The sequence below is a fragment of the Penicillium crustosum genome, assembly GCF_028827405.1.
Source record: "Penicillium crustosum strain IBT 35664 chromosome Unknown utg000001l_segment0_segment0, whole genome shotgun sequence".
NCBI classification, from domain to species: domain Eukaryota; kingdom Fungi; phylum Ascomycota; class Eurotiomycetes; order Eurotiales; family Aspergillaceae; genus Penicillium; species Penicillium crustosum.
Window position 1 is genome coordinate 1,590,745 of NW_026623122.1, and position 27,875 is coordinate 1,618,619.

At 47.4% G+C, this 27,875-nt stretch overlaps 12 protein-coding genes across 12 annotated transcripts; 5 read left to right on the forward strand and 7 right to left on the reverse strand.

Moving 5' to 3' along the window:
- Window positions 1–115: 115 nt before the first annotated feature.
- Window positions 116–2,192, forward strand: N7487_000611 (dynein family protein; the record flags this gene model as incomplete). The annotated part of the gene is made up of 6 exons (XM_056868359.1): window positions 116–284; window positions 383–553; window positions 614–996; window positions 1,067–1,160; window positions 1,220–1,830; window positions 1,898–2,192. The coding sequence occupies 6 exons, from the start codon at window positions 116–118 to the stop codon at window positions 2,048–2,050; spliced, it is 1,581 nt and encodes a 526-aa protein (XP_056733143.1). The 3' UTR covers window positions 2,051–2,192.
- Window positions 2,193–2,528: 336 nt separating this feature from the next.
- On the reverse strand, window positions 2,529–4,285 carry N7487_000612 (spermidine synthase; the record flags this gene model as incomplete). The annotated part of the gene is made up of 3 exons (XM_056868360.1): window positions 2,529–2,930; window positions 2,990–3,296; window positions 3,348–4,285. The coding sequence occupies 3 exons, from the start codon at window positions 4,283–4,285 to the stop codon at window positions 2,529–2,531; spliced, it is 1,647 nt and encodes a 548-aa protein (XP_056733144.1).
- Window positions 4,286–4,590: 305 nt separating this feature from the next.
- N7487_000613 (uncharacterized protein) lies at window positions 4,591–5,391 on the forward strand (the record flags this gene model as incomplete). Its single annotated transcript, XM_056868361.1, has 2 exons — window positions 4,591–4,729; window positions 4,883–5,391. 2 exons carry the CDS (start codon window positions 4,591–4,593, stop codon window positions 5,335–5,337), a joined length of 594 nt encoding a protein of 197 aa, XP_056733145.1. The 3' UTR covers window positions 5,338–5,391.
- A 769-nt stretch (window positions 5,392–6,160) lies between these two features.
- On the reverse strand, window positions 6,161–7,968 carry N7487_000614 (uncharacterized protein; the record flags this gene model as incomplete). The annotated part of the gene is made up of 5 exons (XM_056868362.1): window positions 6,161–6,282; window positions 6,393–6,672; window positions 6,741–7,787; window positions 7,841–7,876; window positions 7,939–7,968. The coding sequence occupies 5 exons, from the start codon at window positions 7,966–7,968 to the stop codon at window positions 6,161–6,163; spliced, it is 1,515 nt and encodes a 504-aa protein (XP_056733146.1).
- Window positions 7,969–8,859: 891 nt separating this feature from the next.
- Window positions 8,860–10,167, reverse strand: N7487_000615 (SET domain protein; the record flags this gene model as incomplete). Its single annotated transcript, XM_056868363.1, has 1 exon — window positions 8,860–10,167. One exon carries the CDS (start codon window positions 10,165–10,167, stop codon window positions 8,860–8,862), a length of 1,308 nt encoding a protein of 435 aa, XP_056733147.1.
- A 660-nt stretch (window positions 10,168–10,827) lies between these two features.
- N7487_000616 (ubiquitin-associated-like domain-containing protein) lies at window positions 10,828–13,546 on the forward strand (the record flags this gene model as incomplete). The annotated part of the gene is made up of 7 exons (XM_056868364.1): window positions 10,828–10,914; window positions 10,970–11,038; window positions 11,090–11,126; window positions 11,183–11,320; window positions 11,385–12,614; window positions 12,670–13,130; window positions 13,187–13,546. The coding sequence occupies 7 exons, from the start codon at window positions 10,828–10,830 to the stop codon at window positions 13,544–13,546; spliced, it is 2,382 nt and encodes a 793-aa protein (XP_056733148.1).
- A 313-nt stretch (window positions 13,547–13,859) lies between these two features.
- On the forward strand, window positions 13,860–14,640 carry N7487_000617 (putative nuclear distribution protein RO10; the record flags this gene model as incomplete). The annotated part of the gene is made up of 2 exons (XM_056868365.1): window positions 13,860–14,091; window positions 14,237–14,640. 2 exons carry the CDS (start codon window positions 13,860–13,862, stop codon window positions 14,638–14,640), a joined length of 636 nt encoding a protein of 211 aa, XP_056733149.1.
- A 658-nt stretch (window positions 14,641–15,298) lies between these two features.
- On the reverse strand, window positions 15,299–16,343 carry N7487_000618 (uncharacterized protein; the record flags this gene model as incomplete). Its single annotated transcript, XM_056868366.1, has 3 exons — window positions 15,299–15,377; window positions 16,110–16,198; window positions 16,311–16,343. The coding sequence occupies 3 exons, from the start codon at window positions 16,341–16,343 to the stop codon at window positions 15,299–15,301; spliced, it is 201 nt and encodes a 66-aa protein (XP_056733150.1).
- Window positions 16,344–17,322: 979 nt separating this feature from the next.
- On the forward strand, window positions 17,323–18,979 carry sho1 (osmosensor SHO1). Its single transcript, XM_056868367.1, has 4 exons — window positions 17,323–17,513; window positions 17,638–17,856; window positions 17,910–18,065; window positions 18,125–18,979. The coding sequence occupies exons 2-4, from the start codon at window positions 17,788–17,790 to the stop codon at window positions 18,773–18,775; spliced, it is 876 nt and encodes a 291-aa protein (XP_056733151.1). The 5' UTR covers window positions 17,323–17,513; window positions 17,638–17,787; the 3' UTR covers window positions 18,776–18,979.
- Window positions 18,980–19,596: 617 nt separating this feature from the next.
- N7487_000620 (zinc-dependent alcohol dehydrogenase family protein) lies at window positions 19,597–20,724 on the reverse strand (the record flags this gene model as incomplete). The annotated part of the gene is made up of 2 exons (XM_056868368.1): window positions 19,597–20,496; window positions 20,557–20,724. 2 exons carry the CDS (start codon window positions 20,722–20,724, stop codon window positions 19,597–19,599), a joined length of 1,068 nt encoding a protein of 355 aa, XP_056733152.1.
- A 359-nt stretch (window positions 20,725–21,083) lies between these two features.
- On the reverse strand, window positions 21,084–22,480 carry N7487_000621 (uncharacterized protein; the record flags this gene model as incomplete). Its single annotated transcript, XM_056868369.1, has 3 exons — window positions 21,084–21,711; window positions 21,770–22,145; window positions 22,216–22,480. 3 exons carry the CDS (start codon window positions 22,478–22,480, stop codon window positions 21,084–21,086), a joined length of 1,269 nt encoding a protein of 422 aa, XP_056733153.1.
- Window positions 22,481–25,358: 2,878 nt separating this feature from the next.
- Window positions 25,359–27,203, reverse strand: N7487_000622 (uncharacterized protein; the record flags this gene model as incomplete). Its single annotated transcript, XM_056868370.1, has 2 exons — window positions 25,359–26,185; window positions 26,246–27,203. 2 exons carry the CDS (start codon window positions 27,201–27,203, stop codon window positions 25,359–25,361), a joined length of 1,785 nt encoding a protein of 594 aa, XP_056733154.1.
- Between the last annotated feature and the right edge of the window lie 672 nt (window positions 27,204–27,875).

Sequence of the window (27,875 nt, forward strand, 5' to 3'; positions counted from 1 at the left end):
ACCCGCGACGCTGCTTCGCCTTTCTCCCCCTCCGCCTCCACATTTCCACGCGCACAATATTTCCGCTTTACTACGGTAGAGACAAACACTTGGAAGGGTGAATGCCCTTTGAGGCATGGTGGGACTAGACACGATGTCCTCCAGTCCGAATCCCGGGTCGAAGGTGGCCGGAACGAGCAGTCGGCCAACAAGCAAAGATGGTTCCAAGAAGAACATTTGGTCCTCTCTATTAGACACTGTTGCTAACGGCAAGCGCTTGCCTGAGAAGAACTTGCTAGTGCTAGGTTAGTATCAGTTTCCTCTGGGCATTCCAGGCCCGCTCATCCTCCTTACTGGTCCCATCTTTCAATTCTTGGACATGTCGCTGATAGCTCGATGATAGGTGGCACACCGGACAGCCAAAGGGAATTTCTAGATACCTTTTCCGCGGACACGTCTGGGGACCCTAGCTTAGCAAATGACAAACGGAAAATTAAAGGGAAAACACCTCCAATCGCCAATCAGTTTGCGCTTGGATACACATATCGAGATGTCCTCGATGCTGATAAAGAAGGTATGTGGAACAATGCACTCTTTCGCCAGCTTTGGCTATACTAATGCCCTTCTCGCGCAGATACTCTGGCTCGCGTCTCGGCCTACCTCCTGTCCGAACCTTCTCCGTCATTCGCACCTCTCCTCAAACCACTCCTGACCCCCAAGTCCGTCCCGGAAACGCTGGTTGTCATCCTGATGGACTGGTCAGACCCATGGACGTGGGTTCGAAGGCTAAGGGAATGGACCCGTCTGCTACGTTCTGTGCTCGTTTCGCTTGACGATGAAACCAAGTTCGTTATGGAAGAGACCATGACTGAGTGGCGCGATCGCAAAAGGGGAATTGATCCGAGCTCTGCGGCTGCAGGCGGCATGTCAAACTCAAGCGGCCCCGTCACAATACCTTTAGGACCCGGTGAATGGGACGAGGGACTCGGAATCCCAATGTGTGTTGTCTGCCAAGGGGTACGTAAACTCTTATCCATAAGTCAACTGCTGGTAAACCTTTGCTGACTTGATTCCTCCACTTTCTCAGGCGGATAAGATTGAGAAGTTGGAGAAAGACCACGGATGGCATGAAGAGCAATTTGATTTCGTTCTCCAGTTCCTCAGAACAATTCTCCTGAAGCGTAAGGACTTTCCTATCCTATGTTTGGCCATTCTAGGCTCTTTTCTGACCCCCAGACAGACGGCGCATCGCTCATCTATACTACCCCATTCCTTGCAAACTCTCTTCAGGGCCTGATTCATTCTTCCCTGGGCATACACTCTCTTTTGAAAAGAGAATCATTAAAACATAATGTGATCGACCGAGACAAGATCCTGGTCCCAGCCAACTGGGACTCGTGGGGTAAGATCCGAATTATTCGGGAAGGATTTGACATGGAGGGAGTATCGACAGCTTGGTCAATTGAGATCCAGGACCCTCCCGAGTCAATTTATCAATCCACGGACGACAACCAACAGAGCGAGAACGGCCTAGCAGACGAAGGCACAAGCGCGGTGACCATGTTCGAACAGACAATCAACGATCCCAAACGAGGCACAGCCAACCTCCACGGCAACACGACCAAGATCGAAATCGAGACCACCGACCTCCAAGATTTCTTCGCAACCCAAGTGGAGAAACTGGAAGATCTCAAAGCCAAGGATGAGAAGGAGAATTCAAACCAGCCAACCCCACAGCTGGAGATGTCTCCCATGGCCGACGAAGGCAAAGTCAATGACCATATCGGCCCTGTACAGTTCAACATGGGCGGAATCCAAGTGGACGCTGATGATATGTTGAAAAAGCTTCGGGTAAGCACCCGACCAGCGCGGCGTCATCCCCCCTCCCAAGCCAGGACATAGCTAAATATTACCCCAGGACCGCGAGGCTAGCCGAACCCTAAAGAAGGAGAGCCCATATGCAGGCACCGGCGGCAATGACGAGAAAGCCCACAACCAAGCCCTGGCGAACTTCTTTGCTGGTCTCGTCAAGAAGCCTGGCTCCAGTCCCCGTGGCAGCCCCTCGGCTTGATTCATTCTTTTCTCACTGTATTTTAGTTCTGTGTGCGTACATAATACAGAGGCCGGAACTCTCGCTCCTGGCGATGGGCTGGGTGGTTTGATATATGGAGATGAAAGAGCTGTTGGGAGACCTTTGACTGTGAAGGGGAGACAGTTGCTCTGTTGTTACTCTATCAGTGGAGGTGGTTTCCATGGCTTTTCGGTCGGTGTTAGATAATGATACCAATATGAAGTCTGTAATTTGTTATTTTAAATTTCTTGCCAGCAGTACGAGGGAAACAACACGCGGATATATATGTATGCTTACTGTTGAAGTTACCAGTAAAGCACAGCACGAAAATGCTTCTTAGTAAACTAAAGATTTTTTTTGTAGTCTATTTTACTATTTACTTGATAACGTACAATTTTCAGACATAGAAAGACAAGAGAAAAGTTAGAGCAAGAGTAATATTCGACATTGGAATTTAACTCTTGCTCCCTTCAAACACTCACCAATTCTCCCATACGGCATCAGGAAGAACCTTGCGCATAATAGCCCAGTGCTTTAGCGCACTGCGATCCTGGTACTTGTACAATCTTCCGACTTCCTTCGCCCTCAAAAGATATCTACCGCCCTTGGGCCAAGAGGCAAACATGGCAGGGTCCAGTTCGTGCTTGGGGACCAGATAGCTTTCACGAGACCTGCTGCGCAGGAAGTCTGTCGGAACAGGGTCACGGAATTGAATCGGTGTGTCGGAGCTCTTCTTGCAGAACAGAACCATGTTGGTGAAGTCGGTATCTTCGCCCTCTCCGGTGGGTTCTTCGCGGAAGATGCGGCAAGATGGGAAGACGGCTCGGATGGTGCGGACGATGAGACCGGTTGGGTAGAGGGTCAAGTCGCCGGCGTAGTTCTGGGGTTTGTTCGTTAGTTTATCGTTAAGCTAGGGGTTTGTTGTTTGGTGCGACTCACAATGGCAATGGCACCGTCTTCTTTGAGGAGCGAGTGAAGACCTGACAGGAACTCGTACGTGAAGAGTTCAGCGGGCTCCGCGCCTCCGGTGAATACATCGTGGACGATGTAATCATACTGGGGTGTATTGGGGGAGGATTCTGCCTTCTTGACGAATTTCACGGCGTCTTCAATGACGGGGATGTGGTTGGGTGGGAGGTTGAAATACTGAGTGGCGAACTTGTGCACGACAGGGTCGATTTCGACAATGGTGGTTTCAACACCATGTTTGATGAGCGCCGAGGGTGTTGTGCCGATTCCAAGACCACTGTTTCTTGTTAGTAAACTGGGTGATTGATGCCTTTCCCGTGGTTCTTACATGACCAGTGCCTTGCTGTCCGCGTCAACGCGGGGAATGCCATGATCCGGCTCAACCAGACGGACAGCCTCGAGCATGGCGAAGATTGCATAGATAGGATCTTCCACCTCAGGCCGGTAGCCTGGTGCCAGCCTGGTCCACTGCCCACCAAGCAGACTGTGGTCGCAACGCATAACGCGGAATCCGTCATTATGGTTTTCCAAAACAGAAATGTATCCTGTGTAAGCTTCCTGTCGTGCCAAAAGAGAATAGCCCTCGTGCTCAATTGCAGAATTGACACCACTAATTCCAGCGAAGTGGACGTTTGAGGTCACTGAGAAAATTATAGAAGGAATGGCTAGGATCAGCCATTTTGACGGGATGAGCGCAGCGTAAGCGGCCGCTAGGAGCATTTGCATTCCGACTCTGGTGAAAAAGACCGAGGACCCAACAATCCATGAAAGAATATATTGGGCAATGTGATCGCCAGCCGAATAGAAAATATATGTACCTATCAAAGGCACATGCTCGGCGATCACGTCGCCCTGCGCCTCGAGTCTCAAAGCAACCTGGATTTGCTTTCCGGCATAGGCGACGGTCAACAGTACCAGAGGGTAGTAACCACAAAGTTCCGTGATGACCGGGCCTGTGGGGTTGCCAATCTTAGAGCTTTGCTGCTTGATAAAGTATTGGAGAGTCGGAACCCAGAATGCCAACACAGGGAGCATGAAACCACCCAGACGGCCCAGGCGCTTGAGAATCTTATCCTTGAGTAGCCATCCGATTCCGCCGGAGATGGCGACTCCAAAATTATGGAAGATATGCGCGGGGAAGGATCCATAAGTTGGAGACAAGACAAGCTTCGAAAGGGGCGAGTAAAAGGCAAGCAGGATCAACAAAACCACGCCGGTAGTGAGCCGGCGGGCATCAATGTGCTGCAACATGTCCTGGAGAGACATGATTTCCAGTTGATGCAGTTCTGGATATAAGGGGAATCAACCAAGATAGCGCATCTGCAAGCTTGTTAGCAATCTGAAACTGTGTCCTTGTCTCATTTCCCCCCCTTATTGCAATAATCATCCAATGAATAATAAAACAGTACTTTGAATCGGATCATCGACTTACACGTTCAAACCAGACACATATCAAAATAATCGTCAACGAGAAAAAAAGTTATTGCGGAGATGAAGGCACTTTTGCCGCCGAGCTCCGCGTTCCCAACTTCCTTCTCCTCTCCACCTTCACACTCTGAAACACACCAAGGATGCCACATTTCCCCAAGAATTCCGGTTTTACGGTCAATAATGCGCCTGGCGCACAAAAAGCTGTCACAGTCAAAAACCGTCGCAAGCGGTATCTGGACTTACATCCAGAATACTTCTCGGCGGGGCTTGAGCTAGCCGGTCCGCCTGCTCTCTTCTCTCCCATTGCCAGCTGATTATTTTACACATTATCTGGCCTGGCTTATTGCCAGTGCTAGCTGGCTTTGCATACAGAAGCAAACAAACAAAAAAAAAAAAAAGACACGATGCTAATCCTGCTCCACTTCTCCCCAGACCCGTTACTATACGATCGCCTCATCCGCCGATTCCAGACAACGCAAGAAAGAGAGGCCGAGGGGCGAGCGAAGGGATTCTCAGGTGTCCTGGAGACCGACCTCCTGCGGTCTGAAGCCAAGATGGATGCGATCTCACACCCAGACCCCAATGCTATGATGAGTTACACTCGCGGCCCAGATGGGGAAATCCTCGCCGAGGACCGTGATGAAATACCCCCGAATAAGGAGGAAGGCGAACGGCTCTGGCGGTGGGAAATGGGATTGCGTTTCATGCAGGGCAATGACTCTGATTTCGATTACAATACCGTTGATCAAAACGACGACTACGATGATCACACAGATGAGCAAGATCAGTACTTCGAGGACGAGGAGCCTGAATGGGTGGTTGACGGCACTCAGGGGGACGACGCTCGCCCAAATCTCCAGGGTGAAACAGGTATCCAGGATTTCTAGATTCAGAGAAACTTGTTGTACGTGTCCCTGAGATGTGGGCTACAGCAAAGCTTGCCCGCTGGCTACATATGATGCCATAACTTATCTCTCGTGGTGGTCTATCTGATACCACTCGGTTGCCCCTGAAATACCCCGCCCTCGAAAAGCCGCAAAAGAAGGACTTGACACTGCTTTCAAGTTCCCTGTCCCGTCGATAGCTTCGTGGTCGTCGTCGTTGGGACGTGGATGTGGATGTGGATGTGGCGGCACGATCTAAAAGTGTCCACGATAGTCGCTGGTTGCCACGAGTTGCTATCCTGAGAGACTGCAAGTGCTCACACCACACCAAAGTTGGTTGCTATGAGGTCGTTTCTAGCTTTGTGCTATTCAGCCATTAGCTTTTACTACTGCGATTTGTCTGTTGTCTATTTCTGACCATCGAGGCTTCACTTTAGAGTGAACACACTACTTGGATGTTCACTAGGATTTCTTGTATGATAATACATAAGAATAGTCGGCCGCCTATGCGGCCTTGTGTCCTCTTTTCAGCTGTCGTTTTCTTAGGCTATCCCCCCTTTATTGGTGTTCTAGGTAGCATATAGGTAGGCGGTGGGCTTAAAATGTGAAAAGCGACTTTTCCATGTATGACCTTCGTGATTTGTGGCAATGCTCGAGACCAATAGGATGAATATATCTACTCAAGGTCGTAATTTCACCTTCCCATGGCCATATGACAATTCTACCTAATGAGCGATGATACTTAAATAAACCAGTATGTACCGAAATAATAGACATTCACTTAGAATCTATGCCAAGTCAGGCCTCGGCCTTATATGCTTCGCTATCATGCTGCGCTTTTCGCCAAAAGTGAAATGGCCTTCTCCCTGAGCTTGAACTTCTGGATCTTTCCACTTGCTGTCTTGGGGAAAGGCTCCAAGGGGCCCAAAAAGAAGACATGCTTCGGAACTATAAGAAAACAAAATATCAGCCCAGTTTATAGGGGAATAGTTAGGATGGCCGGAGAGACACCAGCTGAAAAAATGGGAAACGATGCAGTAGTCTGGGTTATGACTTACTAAGGTGGTTGCTAAGCTTTTCACGCACCCATTGCCGAATATCCTCAGCAGTGAGTGTCTTTGAGCCATGGTCCCGAGGAACAACGAAAGCAGCCACTGCCTCGCCATATCTCACGTCCGGAATGCCGACGACAGACACATCTGCAACGCCATCGTTGGCTAGCAAGCAATTCTCAATCTCTAGTGGGTGTATATTCTCGCCACCGCGGATGATCAGATCTTTGATCCGTCCGGTGATAGTGATATATCCATCTGGTGACATGGAAGCTTCATCTCCAGTCTAGAAGCACGATGTCAGAAAAGACAAAACAGCTTTACTTTAGATGAAGAATAGAAAATCCGACTTACATGCATCCACACCTTGCCAGAGTCGTCTGGAATCATCACCTCCGCAGTCTTTTCTGGATCGGCCCAGTATTCCTTCATTAGCAGGTACCCGCTCACTGCCAACTCGCCCCGTCTCTCTATAGGCAGAATTTCTTTCTTGTCCACCGGGTCCACAATCTTTGCCTCGACATGTGGCATGAGCTTTCCGACAGAGTAGATCCGCTTGTCAATGGGGTCGTCTGTCGTTGTCATAGCCGAGACGGGGCTTGTTTCCGTCATCCCATAACAAATTGTCAATTCAGTCAGATTCAGCACCTTGTGCAGCTTTTTCATTATCTCGGACGGAATACTGCTTCCAGCAGCGATGCCAGTGCGAAGGTGCTGGAATCCCTCGCTTGAGATTTCTCCGGTCTCGATCATGCTCAGCTCTTCGAGGAACATTGTTGGTACACCGTGCAGCGCGGTACATTTCTCTTCTTGAACTGCTTCCAGAGCAGCACGAGCATTGAAGGACTCACTGGGGAAGACAATAGCTGAGCCGTGGGTTGCTGTCGCCATATAACCTAATATACCGCCGAAGCAATGAAACAGCGGCGGCGGGCAACAGACAATATCATTCGGCGTGAGGAGCATGCGATCACCGATCTGTGAGCCGTTGTTAAGGATAGAACGATGGGTTAGACATGCTGCCTTGGGCATTGATGTGGTTCCTGACGTGAACTGGATATTCACAGTTTCATCCGGCGAGAGATCTCGAGGAGGAAGCGGGCGGCCGTCTGCAGTAAGCTGAGACATAATGGATGCATATGGTGTCAAGCTTCTATAGGATGATATATCCACGCGGCCTTCAGAGTTGTCGACCATAATGATATTCTTCAGAGAAGGGACCAATGCGGACTCCAAGTTTGACTTATGGAGGTCTTCAACAAGGTCATCGAGCAAGGGAACATTGCTGCGTGGTTTTTTCCGGGGCAGATTGGACTCTGTGCTAATTAAAAGATGACTGGATTGTAGGTGACCCAAGGCTGAAATCACTTGTGCAGTATTGAAAGACGGATTGAGCGGAACCTATGAGATTATTAGACACGATGTCGCCTACCATGATGAGCAAGCTGACTTACCAAAACGGCACCAAGTTTGAATAACGCGTATGTTGCCTGTTCACCGATATTAGCTTTGTTCTTTTCTTCTTAAATGTTCCCACGGACACCTAACGTACCACGGCATATTCCATCGAGTTCCCAAGCATGACTCCAACCCGCTCGCCCTTCACAACACCCACTGATTCCAGCCCCCGAGCGAGAGCATTGCTTCTTGCGTCTAAGGAGGCATAAGTTGCTCGATCATTCTGATGTCTTGAGATAACACTATGCAATATAGTTAGTATCTCGAGTCTCAATTGACCGATTTTGTGTCACGATTCTCACGCTATCCTGTCTCCGCATTCCGCGACAATCTTGGCGAAATGATCACCAACTGTAGACTCAATCAAGGGCGGCTATATCGGAAGCAATATGGTCAGATAAACATTGCTTCACACTAATAATGATATTTCCGGATTGTTATTAGACAGAAAATACTCACACCTGATGGCCCCCGCGCATAACTCTCTGTTAGGAGTCCTCTCTTGACCAAGGATGTTTGCTGAAGGACTCTCTTTCCTCCAAACACAGATTTCCGATAGGATGTACGGCCTCTCAGGCCCAGCCCCGTGAGAATTCCGCTGTAGCTCATGTTCTTATTCCAATGCTAGCTTGACCAAGGTCTCATGACTCTACCTGAGGGTTGCGATTGACTCGAACAAATAGGGTACTGCAATTAGTAGCAGTTAAAGGGTTCAAAGCCGAGGTGTTTGGAACAAACAGGGATTGAAGGGAACAAGGGCGGAGTAGGTCCACGGAAAGTATAGCTTTCCCCGCACGCGCAAATTGCGGGGATGAAGAACTACATCATCCGATCCTATCACCTTTCTACTAACTAACTAGTGAACATTACATGTTTCCTACATTATTATGCGTCAGACTAAAATAAAATAAAAGGTATATTCTACGTTTGCACTATAAAAATCAGTTCTCAACTCGAAAAGTGCAAAATGCATAACTTATCAAGGACATTAACCTATTCCTACCTAGGCAGTAACCTACTCAGTTCCAGAACCATCACAGTACCCGCATAGGCACTCATAGTCAAGAGCACTCCAGTACCTACCACCATAGCCAACGGTGATCTCCTCAAATGGTAGAATATCACGAATGGCCTCAACTGTGCACACAACTCGGTCTCCAATGGTACGAGTCGTGAATTGCGTCGAGGGCCGGCACGAGTGGCTGATAAAACGGGTCCAGTTACCAAACTGGTGGGGGCAAATTGTACACAAATTACGAACTGTAGCGGTAGTCGTATTGGGTTTGTCATCGGTTTGCGTCAGAGGATAGACCTTCTCTACGATACTGGGAAGGAGCTCACCCATGAATATATCGAGGATATCACCGCGCCGGAATCTCGTCAGCGCTCGAACACCAGTACCGGTCCCGGGGTATTCTCTCAGCTCAACCAGTTCTCCGGCTCGAGTTTCCAAGCGGCAACCACAAGAAACAGGGCTGCCACATAGAACACATTCGTGTCCAACGTTGGTCGGGGTGCCATTGGGCCTTTGGCGCAGCGTCGGGTCCTGTTTCCGACCATTCCACTTCTTGGGATCATAGATACTCTCGTTAATGTGCTTCTGTAACTGGCCGTTATAGGTGGGCTCCTTCAGCTTGCCGTCGAGCGTGATGACGGTGTGGTGAGGGTGGTCGACTTTCCAGTTCATATATGTCTCGATTTCAGGTTTCATATCTGGCAGGCCTGGAATGAGGTAGTTCTGATGGATCCAAAGAATGTTGCGCCACTTCAGGGTACGGCTGTGCGCGTAAAGTTCAATACTCAAGAAGTTTTCGCGAATCTTCTGGAGCAAGCAGCCCCAGGCTCTATCGTCGGCTTCTTTAATACCTCGCCGGAATGATTCGGCATGGGAACAGATAGCAAACATCTTCCACCCGAGTGCAGTAACAAACTCTAAGAATCTGCTATTAGGTGTGACGGGTTGGAACTCACCATGTTCTGCCTTGAAGGATTCTACGCAGGACATGTACCCGGCAATTTCCTGCTCCACAAATAGTTCCGTAAAGGCACGCAGGTTGGAGAACGTCTCTGGACAACCATAAACTTTCTCTCCCGCAAGTCTCTCAAGCTCGCGGTAGGCGTTGATGTCATGGTACACGGCCAGAGCGATGTCAGTAGCTTCCTTGTTTGCCGTCTGGTTCATGGCCTCTTTGGAGCCCCAGGGCGGGAAAAGCTTGTCGAGATCGACAGGAGGATGGGGAGCTTTGACGATCTTCTTGTTGACCTTCATATTAGTAGTCTTCTTATTCGTAGTCTTGGTTGCCTTGTTGCGTGTCGGGGCCATTGTGATAGCTATAAAATATAATAATACAAGAGGGATTTTAAAGATAAATGTGAAATGTTGGATGCTGTGTTGTTTAGAATGTGTGGTGAATGATTATCTGGCGCGGAAGAGAAAGGGTCTTTATACTCGCTCGCCTCGATCCTCATCCAGCCGAAGTGCTATTGTATTATTATGCACTGCTTTGTTTCAACCATAAATAGTATTGTGTTGTAAATGTTCAGAGTAGGCCATTCAAACATCTGAAAGAGACAAATGAGTTCTCGAAATATGTTTGAATTCATTGTGAACGTGAACTGGACCGATAGATGAGCATTGTTAAAGTTGGAACAGGCTAAAAGCTGAAAAGAAATGGCTTAGAATAACCAAATCTGTATATTTTAGGCTCAAAGAAATGAAGAACCATGACAGGGGAAGCATAAGGGAAAGCACAAGGGGAAGTACAAAGAGAAGTACAAAGAGAAGTACAAAGAGAAGTACAAAGAGACGCAAATAGCGGAATGACGCTTGGCGTCATGTGGTGGGGAAGCTCCGTTGCGACACTTTGTCTTTCTTTTTCTCTTTCCCAACTCTCTTTCATTTACTTTGTTCTACTTGCTTTTAGTATTGGCATGCTTGCACATTGATATCTTGATTTCCGGTTTCAGCGCAGAACTAGACAACATGGCCTCCGAGCCGACCGAGGAAGCTATCACCAGCTTCGTCAGCTTCACAAGCACGACACGCGAGCAAGCCATCGCTTTCTTGAAGGTAGGAGACTGCCACTGGGTTTTAAAAGTATCGCAGCTAAATTTATTTTGTACAGGGAAACAATCTCGACTCACAGAAAGCGATCAACGCGTACTTCGAAGATCCGACAGGGTCTCAGCTAAAGGTAAATTTGGCGGCGCGCAGCAACTCTTGGTTATGATCTGACATTTCAAAGCCGATAACTAGTTACTGGGATGACAACAGAGGCTCTTGTAAGATCACCTCCCTTATGCGAATTCGGTTTGGGAATTAACGTACCCCGCCCCAGCATGGGATTTTGCCCAACAAGACAATGCGCCACCAATGCCTGCGACAGCGCCGCCCTCTCGTCCTCCTTCCCGAACGGACATACGTGACCCGGAACAAAATACTGGATATCAAGATTCTGTTGCGATAGCTCCGAAAGGTATCATGATCTTGACATTTCAACTGCAAGAGGTATGCTAATTTGTGGTTATTTGATCATATAGAAGGTTCTGGACAAGGTCTCAGTTTGGCGGAACGAGAAGAAAAGGAACTGCAGCAGGCAGTTGCCATGTCGTTGAATTCGGACATAGGGCAGCAGGAAACCGGGGTAACATTGCACAACCAGCCGCAATTCAACAAAGCAACCCGGGATCACTACGAAGAAGGTGCTTGGGCAATGACCCTTTTCAACACATCCTCTGAAGAAGTCATGATTAGCCCAGACCCAGAAGACCGCAAAAGAGTGGAGGGCGAGCCTGCGTTTATCCGCCCCAACCCTAACGGCATTTACCTAGGAGGACTCTTGACAATCCTCCATAGTATTCCCCTCGCACGAGAAGCGTTGCTCTTGCGGAACAAACCGCTGTTTGATTACGGCCATGAGTCGCAGTGGTGGAACGGACAACCCATTAACCTGCCAAAGATTGTCACGGTGAATGATGGCAAGACCGGGGATAGCGACTGGGATGATATCATTCATGAGACCCAGCGACTGATGGCTTTTATGGATACCACCAAACGTGCCTTTGGTAGCAGCGACAGCTTAGCAAAGATCAAGAGCATGTCATCCTTATCGGCAGATTCGGACGAGATCGTCACTAGGTTTTTGGAGGCATGGCATGGTGCAGCCATTCAGGCAGATCCTGAAAATCCACTGGCAACCATATTCACATCACATGCATACAAGAAAGATCTTCCCGACGAGTTTGCCGAACCCGATAGCAGGAAGCTCTTCACTTTTGAGCCTCCTGTTGAGCAGGACAATGACCAAACGCTCTATGACGTTTTGGATTCGGCTTTATGGTCTGACAGACCGGGGATTGAGCTTGATGACGCATGGCTTGAACACTTAGCAGAGGTGCTCGTTATTAGACTCGATGCTTTTCAAAAACCAAACCCTGTTGGTGTGGATATTCATTCTGTGTTCTATCCAGATCGGTATCTTAGCAGCTGCCGAGAGTTCGCTCGTGAATTTCGTGCAAAAAGACAGCAGATACAGGGATATGTGTTGAAACTCGAACAACTCATACATCGCTATACCTTCCCAGTGGATCCCGTGGGCAGTTCGACGATCACGGAACTTCTCGAGCAAGCTGCCCAGGCGGTGCCAGTGGTTGCGCCAGAGCAAGTGAGGGAGTCTGATCGGTCTAACTCCGGGGCGGCAGACCCAGAGACGATGCGGGTCGCAGAGGAATTGAGAGCAATTGCCACAACCATAGAATCCAAGCTCAAAGGTGAAGATGGCTGCTGCTACCATGCTTATATTATTGGCTAACAATACGAACGCAGAACTGGAACTCAGAAAGCAGAATGCCATGGAGTCTCTCCGTGAGATATCGAAGACACTTACCGAACCACCCAAATCACCCTCCGAGCCCCCTGCCCACAAGTACACGCTACGAGGCGTATGCACTGAACCGCATGTGACCTACGTCTTATCGAATTCCAAAATGATTTCCCCAGGACACTTGATGCACATGGACACGGACGCCGAAAACAGCAATGATTATCAGTGGTGGCGTATCAGCTTCTCAGCAGAAGATGGAAAAACTCGACAAGCCGAGAAACGAAAAGTCCAAGGCAACACTGCAGCCACACAGGATGGCGAGGTTGTTGGCTACACTGTTCGGAAAGTTCAAGAAACAGAAGTCCTCCAAGCCGCTCGTGAAGAGTCGAGTTCTGTCTTACTCGTTTATGCGAGCGAGAGTGCAGTGAATGCACAAGTGGACCCTGCACCGTCACAACTTCAGGTAGGAGACGCAATATTTCTCAGATCGTTCTAGAGTACTCGGCTAACCGAAAGCAGGGCTTCGTGAACAGAGATAATGATGCTTTTGCGGACGAATTCGAGAATACCCCTACCATAATCTTTAGTGACCAGGAAGATTCCTGGGCGGAACCGAACAACGCGGAAACTCAGCACAAAGAACAACAGCCTGAAATGTCAGAGAAGGCCACGCAGGTGAATGTCTTTGACTATGAGGTCTCCGGGTTCGATGACGAACCAAAGGCCAGCCGAGAGATGCAGGAAAAGGGTGGAGCAACTCTCTTGAGCCATCGTGCCACCGCAACTAACCTCTCGGCACCCATTACCGCGAAAGAGGTTTCAGGGTGGAACAATGCCGATGATGAGGACATGACACGTCATCTTGAGCATGTGAACTAACATCGAATGAAGCATGCGGGGAAGCCTATGAATAATGACTGAATGATCAATACATATATGTAAATACTGTAAAGCAATGTCCAGCTTTGGGCATATGCCAAATGATCAACTTGTGATAGACCCTCAATTCCCAAGTGTTGATCTATTATGTATATAGAAGCCTTTGAACCTCCTGAAGTTCATGTACACTTTTTGTAGCTGATAAGCTTGTCCCCACATTTTGCTATGTTTGCACCCTCACCAAGCTCCTGACACCCTTTCTCTGCCAATTCCGCGCGCAATTACCCCAATTGATCTTTAAATTCCACAGACCATGGCCCTCGAAAGCGACACAGTGGCCGGAGCCACCATAGAACTCCTCGAGGCGCGCCTACGCCGCCTCACTTACCTCCTCACCGGCACCACAGATTGGACCGGCGTCCCTACCACGCCCGAAAAGCCCGCATCTCTCGACGAGACAGTCTCCCGCCGACTTGCGCGGCTAGAATCGGAATTAGAACGGCTTAGTCGAGGTGTCCCTGCCGTACGGGATGTTCTACAACTCCGTATGTATCCAATGTTAACGTTATTTACACGCGCATTACCACCACAACACGCCCCCTCATCTCTTACCTGATACCTCCATACTGGACTATCAACTATTCATTTCAAACCAACCCATTTAACTAATACTAACACAAACCAAATTAGACGACCGCAACCCAGACCTCTTCCAAACAACACCGCCCCAGCAAATCCCCGAAGGCCTCACAACCCAAACCTTGGCCTCAATAGTACTCTCCTATGCCACCGCCTTTCCCGAAACCGCCTCGCGCCTGACATCGCTAAATGACCTCCCCGTGCCGGACGCGCAGAGCTCCGCAGCACTAATCAACCTACAACCACAGCTAGACCGGCTCGCACAGACGCAGCGCGAACAGGCAGCTGAGATCTCAGAGCTGCGAGTTCGCACAGCGCGCGTGCTACAGCGCTGGTATGATGTTGGGCTTGTTGGGAGTGGGGAGTGCTGGGCTGAGTGGGAGGGGAGACTTGAGGATGTTGAGAGGGAGGTTAGGAGAGGGGAGGTTGTTCGGCAGGGGAGAGAGGAGGCTTAGAGGGGAGACTTGGCAAAATGGCTTGTTTCTGGCGGTATTATGAAGAGGAGCCGGAGGGGTTTGATGCCTCTTGCTGTTGCTGTTGCTTTTATTTTTTGCTATGATACCTTTGATTTAGGCGTACGGTGTTTTGAGCTTGAATAGTACAGATGGAATATTCCTAAGTTTTAACATATGTATAGCACGATCCAATCTACAGAATATATACGTATGTAAGTGTTCTGGTATCCAGATTTGCATCTGTAGCTCAGTTAAGCCCAGGACTTAAATACTTTCCAATGTGGCGTGCGCACAGCTATCCCCCTAGGGCCATCCTAGTAGATCGGGTGTCACCATCTCGCATGTGGGGATTGTTTGTCACATTCTTCATTCCATCTAAAGTCAATTGGAATGCGCTAATCTACCCCAGATTCTGAGCCTCCCGCGAGCTCTGGTTGTAGAAAGCGGCGTATATATTCCCTCCTATCTTGTGGAGATATGCGGCAATTGGTGACTAGGTTATCTATCTATGGATGGCTTATATGTTGTTCCACGGTTAGCGCGAACAGGTACCTACCTACTCCGTAGGTAGTATGTACGTATATGCATATCCATGGATACAAATCGTAAATCTAAAGGAGTAATTCAATATTCATGGAGCCATAAAGTGCCAAATTTCTCATACATTTGGGGCTGTGGCGCAATTGGTAGCGCGTGCGACTCCAGTTCGCAAGGTTATCTGGTCGAGACGGGTCAGCCTCATCTTGTTTTTTTTTCCACTTCTTTTTATGATAAGTTATCCCTGCCAAGCCCTAACCACCACGGTGCACCCTAGGAAACTCAAAATCTAAAAATTAGTACGGATCTTTTGTATGACTTACGTACCAACACAAAAGATCCCTAGGCACATCATAGGCATAATATAAATTTGCCTATCTCGAGATAAGTAGAAAGACACAAGAAAAAAATATAAACGTAATGTCCGATTCACATAACAATCAAGCTTTGGTAAGGAATATAAGGAGTATAAAGTATATAATCTTTATGCATAGTGTCTTTTTAAATATTACCGTTCTTCCACTTAGATAGCTAGAATTAATACTAATAAATCACCGAAGAGACCTACATTATATATTAAAGCTCCTCCCTCTCTGAAGCTACTCAAAAGGTTGATAAAATTTATACAATATTGAGTGTGGTGCCTAAGTACCCTTTGCATGGGAAAGTCACACAGGCACCTAATTTTTATAAGCTCCCAGTCCATCAGTTTGACAAACGGATGTTAGTTAGAGTATAACCACCTATATATCTAAATGTCTCACTCCGGTGCTGTTGAGGCGGGCTCAATATGTACTTATTTATTCGCATGCGCTAGTAGTTATCTCCAACTCTCTTGAAATTTTGTGTTTGCCGAGGCGCACTAAGTACCAAGAGAGAAGCGAACAGAGTTTTAGCAACTATCATATCATATATGGAGTGCTGATCATCACCAAATGGGGCTGTGGCGCAATTGGTAGCGCGTGCGACTCCAGTTCGCAAGGTTATCTGGTCGAGACGGGTCAGCCTCACTTGTTTTTATCTGTTTTTATGATAGAAGAAATCACTCATCACTAGACCGCGTGGGTTGCTTTTTTCTTTGTGAAGAAGAGAGCTAGAGAAAGCTACTAAAATGTGAGTACGGAAGTACATACCGAGACCGTCTCGATAGCACCGGAGTAAGACATTTAGATACATAGATAGTTATACTCTAATAACATCTGTCTGTCAAACCGATAGAGTGAAAGTTTGTGGTCTGGTGTACTCTTAGGCCTGACGCCCAAGTTGAGATCAACTCGCATTCCTCGCATTCTTCTATGGGATGAAAATACAGGGAAGAAAGTTTGCCAGGTCGAACGGCTCTTCGTTAAGACCAATTGGTATGAATTTGTATTAGACGGCTTCACTATATTTGGCTATCAGATATAGATTGAGGAGTGCAACGAGGGCTTGATCTTTTGTGCCCACTAATTGGCAAATATGCCCCTACAAGGTCGTACGTACATCGTCACGGCAATCAATGTCCAATGGGTGCGTTCACCGTAAAGCTTGGAGAAAAGGCAAGAGAAAGAGCCCTTGGGGATGCATGTGATGTAAAGCTTTATTACTTGGCTTCAGAGGAGAAGAATGACACAAATTGAGGGAACACCCCGGGGCCAGAGTATGAAACGGCGTTTGTTCCGAACCAAAAAAATAAGATGAGGCTGACCCGTCTCGACCAGATAACCTTGCGAACTGGAGTCGCACGCGCTACCAATTGCGCCACAGCCCCAAATGTATGAGAAATTTGGCACTTTATGGCATCAGGAACTTGTAGTTCGCATGACCTGAGACATGTACCTGGCCCGAGGGCACAAAGCGGAGGTGACTAAGATATTACCGGATATTTATAGATTCCAAAGGTTTACGCCAAAATCGAGTCCATTGATATTGTTTTATGTTTCGAAATAAAATAGGGAATAGAAATATAAAGTAATTTAAACAGTTAAGATTGTTCTAATTCATTTTGAAGATTACATTCTAATGATCTACTGTAATTTCCAACATTGAAATTCTTTAATTTCCTTAATTTCCAAAAAGAATCGAGACCGTCGATTTCCAGGGGGGGGCCGGACTCCACGTATCTGCCACTTTTCCTCCTTTTCCATTATCTTCTCCTCTCTCTCTCTTCTCTTTCAACTTTCAATCTTATCCACTCTTTTTTTCTTTTTCTTTTTTTAAACAGATTCTATCTCTTATTCCCTTTACCCCCAGCCTGGTGCTGTTTTTGCCTCTCTGTAAGGGGACCCTTCTTTCTTTTGACTCCCAACCTCTTCACCCCCACGAATTGTCTCTGAACCCACTTCGGTTTTAGCCAGGTACTTTAATCCTACATATCTTCCTATGTTGTATAATCTTGCGCTTTTCCTTTTTATATCTGTCGCATAATTTCATTGGCACATTTCAATGCACATCTGTCGTTCCCACACTAACTAACCACAGTCACTCCTTCCCGTCCGCCTCGTTCAGGACCCAACAATCAACAAACAACTCTTATATACAACGACGTCGCTCATCGCCCTTCTCTTTTTTTTCCCCCGACCATTATCATATCAATTCTATTCCACAACCTAACCCAATAAATCCAACAAAATGGCCAAATTCAGGCCTAGCAACATCCTAGGCGATCCGTTCGCGCTCATGACCGTCTCGATTTCAATTGTTCGTTCGACTTTCTCCTACGTGACCCGACATCAACTAACATAGAATTTTAGCTGGCATGGCTCATTGCTTTCATCTCATCTATCATTGCCGATATCCAAACCGAATATCCCAATTACTCATGGTGGGCCATCTCATACATGTTTTGTGTCATTGTGGGCCTCATCACGACTTTTGGCACTGACACGGGCCATGTTTATGGCGTCGCGGTATGATGCCTCTTCAATGCAGAAATACTACGAGGCTCTAATACTGACAATATTTCCAGATCGTCGGTTACCTTGCTTGTGGCCTCGTCCTATCATCCACGAGCGCAAACAATCTGATCTACGGAAAACAAGCCTCCATGCAAGCCGCCGGCGCAGGCTTCATTCTACTTTCCATGGTCATCATCATCTGGATCTTCTACTTCGGCTCCACACCCCAGGCCACCCACCGCGGCTTCATCGACTCTTTCGCCCTGAACAAGGAACAGCCGGCCGAGCCCTCCTACCGCGGTAGCCGCCCCATGTCCAGCGCATTCGGCGCCCGCCCAGATACCATGGCGACCAACAACACTCCGCAGATGTACACCTCTGCCCAACTAGGCGGTTTCGAGACTTCGTCCCCCGTCTCCGGATACCCCGGTGGCGCGCCCGGCGCCGAACGATCATCCTCTGCGCCTCGTTTCGGTACCCCCAACCCCACGACTCAGGGTAATGGCGAGCAAGAAGTGGGCGAAGTACCCCAGCCAACAGACTACCCTTACCGGGCCAAGGCGATCTACTCATATGACGCCAACCCGGAAGATGCCAATGAAATCAGTTTCGCCAAGCACGAGATCTTGGAAGTATCCGATGTGAGCGGCCGATGGTGGCAGGCTCGGAAGCAAAATGGAGATACTGGCATTGCGCCCTCGAACTATTTGATCCTTCTGTGATCTTTGGTCCGTATGCATGATGTCTTTTTTCTTTCTGTTTGTCCGAGTTTCTTGTCATTTTTCCCGTCGCAAAATATGTTTCCCTTCCCCTTGATACCCTTCGGATCCAACCTCGATGTGTGTGTATTTTTTTTGGTTCCTTTTAACGTGATGTCTTGATGGCCTCCTTTTTCTGTGTTGTATGTCCTTTCTCTTCTTGGTACGTTTTTATTTTTTTGTGATTTGGGGTTTATTTTGCTTTTACTCTAGCGGGTGGTTGTCCCGTGTCTTTCCTTTATGCTCCTTCATGGTTGAGGCGCTATTCTCCATTATCATGTTGGAATCGAGTTTAGAATTAGGGTCTGTTGATCTTGATGAACGACTTTTCTACATGAAAAGATAAATATGTGAGATGGTATCTATACATTAGGATAGCGATGTCTTGACTCTAGAACAGTACAATTCACTACACTTTGTGCTTTCTAGGGCTATATGGATGTACGTATGCGTCTACGTAATTTGTCAAATCCACTTCCAAGGTTGGACACCCCGTGGGGCCTTCCATGTTCTAGAACACCCCTTTTTGGGCCTCCCCCATTTAGGTCTATAAAATAGCCCTATTTAATCTCGCTATACGGAGTAAGGCATGAGATATGTCAAATCAAAGCGGGGGTGGTGGGGAAGGAGTGGATATGGATATCCCGAAGGGGGATGTAATTAACGGTGAGTAATTAACGGTGACCTTGGGAAGCGGAAGTAAATTGACATTTTCCCTATCCACTCTTTCACTGTAAGGAGGGATCTTCCTATATAACAGAATTGAGACAGCCCGATTTAGATGGTCAATCAATCTTGATCAAAACTTTAGCAAAGTGTTTCTTTTCCTTGAGGCGCCTGTATGCGCTCTTTGCCTCAGCCAACTCGAACACCACATCATCGACCGCCGGCACAATCTCGTGCTCGTCAATGAAGCGAATCAACTCCCGAAATTGGTTGCGACTGGCAGCCAGAATACCACGAACAATGCATGTATGCAGCAGAGCGGCGAACATAGGCACAGCATCAACACTGGACTCCCCAACTTGACCAACGACTAGAACAATTCCATCCACACGCACCGCCGCCAGGGAATTAGGTAGTGTTTCATTACCACCGACATCAATAACAAAATCCACGCCTCTTCCACCAGGGGTCAAACCTCGGGCTTCCTCGCCCCAGCTTTTCGAATTGGTCAGGTAATTGATAACGTGCGTGGCACCCAACGTCTTTAGACGAGCCGCTTTCTCCTCAGACGACGTAGTCGCGATCACAGTCGCACCCACTGCGACAGCGAGCTGCAGAGCTGCAATACTAACCCCGCCGGTACCCTGAACAAGCACCCACGAGCCCGGTCCGGCTTCCCGGCCCTTCAAACCGAACAGGGCATTCCACGCGGTAGTCCAGGTGCAAGTCAAGGTTGCGGCAGGAAGCCAGTCGAGAGACTTGGGCGCGTGGACAAGACCCGCGTCAGAGAAAACACCATGGGATCGAAGCGTGCCATCAGATCCTTGGCCGAGGCAGGCTGCAACATCGGCAATGCCCGCCAGTGCATCGTCTCCACGAGATTCGACGAATTTAGCGGAGACGTGCGTGAGTACGCGATCGCCTAGATGGAAATCATGGACAGATGATCCAATGCCTTCGACTATGCCAGCGCCGTCACAGCCTGGAACCACTGGTGGCGTGATTGGTCCATTTATGCCCTAGACAATGTTAGATTATATAATTATAACATGGCGTTTTGGGATTCCAGGCATACATACCATAGGACCTGCGATGACTAGTTCACGATAGTTCAAACTCGCTGCATGCATGCGAACGAGAACATCGTGGGGACCCAATTCGTGAATTGAGGGTATCTTAACGTCCTGTTGGTACTCCAGAGAGGTCTCGAAGCCTTCTTGGCCTGTTAAAACCCATTGTCTGGCCATTTTTCAACTCGTCGTGGTGGTCTTGAGGAAATGAAGGGGATTGATTGTAGTGGTGATAGAAGAGGATATCGAAGTCCGAGAGACTCAAGGACGTTATTTAAGTACTCCTGGAAGAACGAGAAGGTTCTTGTTTGATTTCAAACAACTTCAGATCTGATTTTCCTAATTGAAATCTGATTTTCCCAATTAGGAAAATCAGAATTGAGTGGCGTTTTAGGGTGATTGGTTGCGGGGGCATTCGGTCCATTTACCGACAACGCAGCATAAGCTCCTTGGGACTAAATTCTTGCGATTGTATCAGAGGTAAACGGGCGCAAATCCATGTTGTGGTCGATCATACTTTAATATCAATTCTTCGTTCAATCGTCAAGGTCGTTAGCGACATAGTGTAACTCATGCCAGAGAGATTTGAATCGCCCCATAAGACTGGTATTAGTATTATAATACTTGTTTTGTAAGAGGCTGAGTGGTCTATTCCAACCGCGTAACTGCATCGCCCGCACTTCCCGGGCCAATCGGTCGACAAACCATGCCCTCGCGAGCGAGTTTTCGTCGGCGGCAATGGCTCCAATCATCAGCGGAAAGGAAGTCAAATTCATGTAGGAGCAGCCTTTGATCGGAAATCGACATATTGCTTCTTTCAACTCCTCCGCAAGAAGGGTTAAGTAAGCTCCCGACTTCGAGGGCCAGAGGAGATAGAGTACTAGTTCGATTGCTCGCGCGGTGGCCTGGACGTATACATCGTCAATAGCTCGGAGAGCTCGTACTTTGTAATGCAGCTGGGCTAGTGGCTCTTCGATCTCTCGTGCCACCAAAGTCGCATCAAATTGGTGCTGATGATGGGAGTCGATCATCTTCTGTAGCTGGATCACACTATCACATATTCCTTTTAGTCTAAGGATCCTCTGATCATTGTAATCGATCATAGCCTCGAGAATGCGCTCATGATATAGTCGTGGGAAATTGAAGATGGCGTTGACGGAATCCCTATGGAACATGGTCAGCCGTGGGCATCATCTAAGGACCAAGTGTGCATGCAACTTACTGGACAACCAGATCTGTCATCCAAGATGGCGGCGGGGTCATCGCACGATATTTTCTATCTTTGATCATATGTGCAAGACCAATTATGTGAACATTCCAGGCCACATCATCCTGTTCTAGAGTCGCCCCGAACGCCAAAGTGGTAACTGCGCCGAGGACACCGTCTGTCCGAGTACCCGTAGACGTGATTCGTTGCTTGATAAGATGGACTGCTGCATATGAATGCCGACATGCTTTCAATTGCCATGCATTATCGGGTGACCAGTGCCGTACCGCTACCGCCAGTGACGCTTCGGTTAGCACCGGGTCCGAGGCAATAAGATTAAACCATGCTGCTTCACTTGCACTGCCCGGAGAGTGCCTGCCTTCCAGGAAGACTAGTTCTTGGAGCCTGTGGACTGTCGACTGTGAGCTAATGCTCTATAGCTCTTGATCTTCTACACTTACAAGCTGTTGCATCACGAGCTAACTCGGAGCTGGTGGATTTAGGCGGCAATGATGTAGTGAGCTGGTTACTTTTAGGCTTTTCGCTCTCTTTCAACTGCTGTGATTGATGCTTTCTCTGTTCTTTTTGTTCTGATCCGGTTAGGTGAGCATGTTGGCGGCGTTTGGCGAAGTTGGTTTTGGTGATATGTGCCCTCATTCGCTTCGCAGCCGGTGGGGAGAGACTAGATCCTGTTGCATTCAAGAAGATAAAGGCTGGTTGTTCCATTTTTGACCTCGGGATAGTGAAGAGTGCACGTCCTCACATAGGCGGGGGCGGGAGCCACGTGTGGTATGTGCGCCGGAGAATTGATGAACAGTGGCACATCGCCCTAGAGGGTATTGTATCTATGGATATTTACATAGTTTTGGTCTATAAGTAATTATTAGATCCATATTTCCCTGCTCAACTTTGTATTAATTATAATATTGCCAACTTCTATACCTGCCCGCCCCCGTCCCCACGGGCTTGGTGGATATGAGTTTCGTGCAATCAACTCGAGACAAAATACAAATGCAATGCAGAAAAGGAACAACGCTGTATATTTTAGCCCATCTAGTCTTAGCTCATAAGCATAGATCTTCCCCTCTCCTAATAGGCTTGTTCTACTCGAGCCCAAATTCTGCAGTTCTTGCTCGACCCAAAGCGGGGATATTTATATCCAGCAAACGAAGCTGTCTATTGGGAATCAGTATATATATCTCTAGTAACAACATACCATTTCCTCTCCTGATGCTTATTCTCTCTATCTTTCCAGGTAGACTAAACCACCCCACTCAACCCCGACAGACGAAGTAGGAAAAATGTTCCCCTCCCCCATAGGTCAATGCACTAATCGCGAAGATCCATCGACTAGACCAGCCAAGTCCTGCGTTAAACGTCAAGACTTCACCGCTGCATTGCGCTCTCCCAAGCTTTCTCTTTTCCCCTTGTCATTTCTTAGCCTGGTCTTGGTTTATTCTGCATCGTACTTATCACTGTGCATTCTGCATGTTCATTTCCACCAACAAACAGCAGGGCTTTAAATATCCACTCCCATCTCGATATTTGCCTGCATCCTTTTGCGTTTGTTGCTGAGCCTTGACTGGCTCGTGTGGAGGATCGGTGCTCACCCGCTGCGCTACTATGTGCATAAGAAGGGAACTGGATCCTCTCGCTGGTTCGCAATCATATCTCCGATTATATTTCCGCTGTTTTGCGTGCTAGCTCTTGGCTTTGTGGGTTGGTAGCTCAGTATACGTACTAGCTCACCTTGTCGAGTCTGGTTGCTATATTGGATATCTACTCTATACACTGGCAGTTTTTATCTTTATTGGATTAATTGTGCAGGCACTGCAATCGGTGATATCGTTGACTGGAAAACTCTCTATCATACGCATGATTCAACAATGTCCTCAGAAGATAATATCACATTGGCATCGAACGTCCTCGGGACCATCGGGACAGTTCTCTGGTGCATCCAGCTCATACCACAGATATGGTATAACTGGCGCCGTAAAAATACAGAGGGGTTTCCTGCGGCGATGATGTTTCTCTGGGCAAGCTGTAAGTTTGCCTCTATTTCTTTATTTCGTGTGGTTGAGGGCTTCGGTTATCTTTAGGCTCTCTTGATATGCAGAGAATATTCACCCAAAAGAGGAAGGAGGAAGGAGGAAGGAGGAAAAAGAACAGAAAGCTTCAAGGTTGAAATTAGGGTTGCTTATCATTATGCTCTATACAGGCTCGGTTCCAATGGGTGCATATCTAATTCTACAGGTGAATTGAATTAAATTAAACATCTTCGATGTTTCTTTCTTTCTTTCTTTCTTTCTTTCTTTCTCTCTGCACATCGCTAACCGATATCTCTACGATTTTTACTATAGCAAGTCAATATCCCCTTGCAGATTCAGCCTCAGATCTTCGGATTCTTTTCTCTTATTAGTTGGAGCCAGGTTCTCTATTATAACCAGTGAGTTGGACTTTGTTCCATTCTTCTGGTTTGACTGAGTACATGAAGTCATTTTGTTCGCATTACTGATCTTTATTCTTCAATTTGAATAGTAAATATAGCAAGACTAAGGCTATCCTGGTATGCTTGGGCACGGTTGTTTTATTTGGAGGATTAGAGGCTCTTCTCATCCTGACATTGAGAGTATGACCCTTTTTTCTTTCTATCATTTTCTGAAAAATATACCTTCTAATCAAACTTGACAGATACCATATAACAATGGTGTGACATGGCCCGACATCGTGGTTGGGGTGACAGCCGCCATTCTACTCACTGCAGGGCTGCTGCCACCTTATTTTGAATTATGGAAGAGAGATGGGCGCGTTATTGGTTTTAGTCAGTTTTCGTATGGATTGCAGCGCTTGATGTGCAACTGCTGACGTTAGTAGATTGGGTCTTCCTTTCCATCGACACCTTGGGCGGACTATTTTCTCTCTTTGCATTGGGTAGGGGTTGCTCTATATCCTGGAAATATCTTAACAATATGGCTGACACACTTCCATTATAGCGGCACAAGGCTCATTCGACATACTAGGGGGGGATTATGTATGTTTTAGTGGTAGTTCTCGAGGCAGGGATATATATTAGCCATATTTCCTGGCGAATCCGCTATCGCAAGTTACGCAAGGAAGCAAAAGATTCAGGGAAAAGCATTGATGATTTGCTTCTACTGAGGAGGAATGATACACAAGAAACAGGGGATATTGAAAAGGGCATTATTCCTGTTGCTCTTGCAACTAGTCCCTCTTCATAGCTAGCGTTTCTATCTCATATGAAATGCTACCATCACATACGGCCAGTACTTCCGTTCCACATAAAGAAGAAGCTTTTAAGGCTGAATGGGAAAAAATAAGAAGAGAAGTTCGAGAGCAGGGCGAAAAGAGCTTTTGTAGAATGGCGTGCCTTCCTTAAATGAGGCCTTACACTTTGAGATTATAACATCGAAAGTGAACTGAGAGTAAATTGGGGTAGAAATCAAGGTGATATTGAAAATGTAATATTGAAAAAATACAAGACAGTCATATAAAAACAAGTCGTTGCCACCACCGCAATCTATATATATTTAATACATCCACTTTGTCATATCCACATCATCATCTAACACATAAACACCGTATCTCAGACTCCCGAGTCTTCCTGCACAATATTCTGCGACTGGACATATTTATCCCATGCCATACAATTCTCATTAAACAGAGTATAATCAACGAGATCCCGAATCTCGTCATGCCGCTCAATGAACTGTAACGCCAAACCCTCGTCAACATGCCATCCAATATGACAGTGCATCAACCACGCGCCGGGGTTATTCGTCTTGAAGGCAAGAAGCAGCCACCCATTCCCAGCCAACACGGCCGTATCTCGACGCGGGGGATTCTCCGTAATGATAGAACCATCCCACCGAGGTGTCCCAGGTCCAGGCTGTCCTTGCGCCAAGATGGAGAAGTCGTGGCCATGAAGATGGATGGGATGAGTCACGGCAGTGTTTTGGATGAAGAGATATATCCATTTGTCCTTGAAGGGTAACTCAATCACGCCACTTGAATTAGAGAAGCTCAGTTCGTTGTGGTAGACTTGCATCAGGGTCGGGTTCTCCCAGCTCACGTTCATGGAGGTGGAGTTGAACCGCCAGCGGAAGAAATTCTCTGCGTTTTTGGTATTACTGACTGTTACGTTTTTATCCCAAACCGGTGAAACTGGTGGATCGACGTTTTTTGGGACGTGCGGAACTAGATTCGTCAAAATTTCGTCTTCACATAGATTTACGTCTGTGAAGGTGAACGACTGCGTGCGCGGTTGTTTGGGTGTGTTGCCATAGTAAACAATGCCTCGAATGTTGTCGGCCATTTCATTTTGTGAACATTTATCGGCTGGTATAGCTCTCATCCAGAAGGATTCAGCTACGGATTCCTGGTTGGCTGTGATGATAACATCATATCGTTGACCTACATATAAAACATTAGCTGGATTTGTATGTTTGGAGCAATGGAGGCTAAGAGACGAACCCATTCCAAGACTAATCACTTTCGTGGCAAATGGTTTTATAGGAACAAGATCCATTGCAATGACGGTCATTGTGTGGTTATCAATAGTAAACTTCCAATGTGTATCGATAGAAGGATTCACGAGTCGCAACCGGTAGGATTTACCTTTTTCCACTTTCATGTGGAAAGGAGACCCAGTAGTATTTGTACTGTTTCCATAGACATTCTTGCCATTGATGAGTCCATTTGACAACTTTTTGACAGGGCCACGTAGTTGGACATCTTGGTGCAGTTGGTCGACAGTCTCATGTGTCCAATCACTTAGAAATAATGCACCCTTGTCCACATCATAATTTGCAGTTGCCGGTCCATTGATAATGATAGCACCAAATACACCTTCCCAGGCTTGCAGACCAATATGAGAGTGATACCACGAGGATCCATACTGGCCAGCTCGCCATCTATAGGTCATAGTAGAGCCAGGAGCAATAGGACACTGGGTGATGGAGGGAACACCATCATTGGGATTTGTATAGTTCTGACGAATACCATGCCAGTGAATACTCGAACCATTCATTGCCTGGTACAGATGGTTGGTGACGTGGACGACGACCCAGTCACCCCAGTCTGCAACAAGAGGTGGGCCAGGCAAGGTGCCGTTGATGGTCATGGCTAAACGTGGAGGCATAAATCCGTCGGGAGATATTGTGACCTCTTTAACCTCAAACCAGTACTCGCGCGTAACACCCGTGTCCGGGACGACATTTTCATAGTCTGTGTCGATGCTGTAATCGCACCAGACAGATCTGTCGCTAGGAGTATTTCCTGCACATGGATTCCCAGTAGCTCTATGAAGATTGGGCACCCACGATCTTGTGGCAATTGGTCGCAGCGTTGTCGATGGTTTGTGGGGGTAATTAGGATAAGCAATGCCAACACCAAATAAATTGGCCAAGATGATAATGAATGAAAATCTCATGATGACTCGGTATCAAGCTCTCGAAAGAATACTGTTTGTATCTGCCTTCTAGCAGGATGGTTAGTAGTACCTATTCCACCAAGTCATGGAAGGAATTTATATACCTCCCTTAGAGGCTCAAGCAGATCTCCTACGAACACCTCTTCTGACTCCAAGGCAGTCCAGCTCGTACTTTGTCTCGTACATTGCTAGGGGATGCTAGCACATTGTCATCTCCAACAGATGAAAGCAGAAATAATAGCCTAGGCGGCAGTCAAGGCCCTCTGGGTTTGTTTCAGCATGGGGCAAGACTTCGTGTTTGCTCCAAATAGATTGTTCAAGTGACCTCGGGAGCATATCTCAGTGATTCAGATATGAATAGCGAAAGCGATTTATCAAGCCATGAGGGAGCTAAGGCCCTCCAGCTCAATTTTAACGTCAGGCAAGCTTCGTGTCTGTCACGAATAAATTGTGTAAGTGGACATGTCCCAATGATTCATACTTGAATAGCAAGACAATATGTTTCGTTAAAAATTAATGTGATGAAGTCAAAATATTTCCATGGTGTCTAGCCATCTAACCTAAGCCCCTGTGTGCCGCTCCAATCTGTAGCACCACATTCACGTGGGCCATACATTATCGTGATCAGATACTTTCCTTTTCAGGTACCCGATGCAGAGTCCTCGATCTCGT

What these genes read in the sequence shown, in the direction of transcription:
- sho1 (XM_056868367.1), top strand. Translation starts at nt 17,788, where the DNA reads ATGGCCAAATTCAGGCCTAGCAACATCCTAGGCGATCCGTTCGCGCTC. An exon ending in TGACCGTCTCGATTTCAATT is followed by an intron (nt 17,857 to 17,909) that starts GTTCGTTCGACT and finishes ATAGAATTTTAG; the next exon opens with CTGGCATGGCTCATTGCTTT. An exon ending in GCCATGTTTATGGCGTCGCG is followed by an intron (nt 18,066 to 18,124) that starts GTATGATGCCTC and finishes CAATATTTCCAG; the next exon opens with ATCGTCGGTTACCTTGCTTG.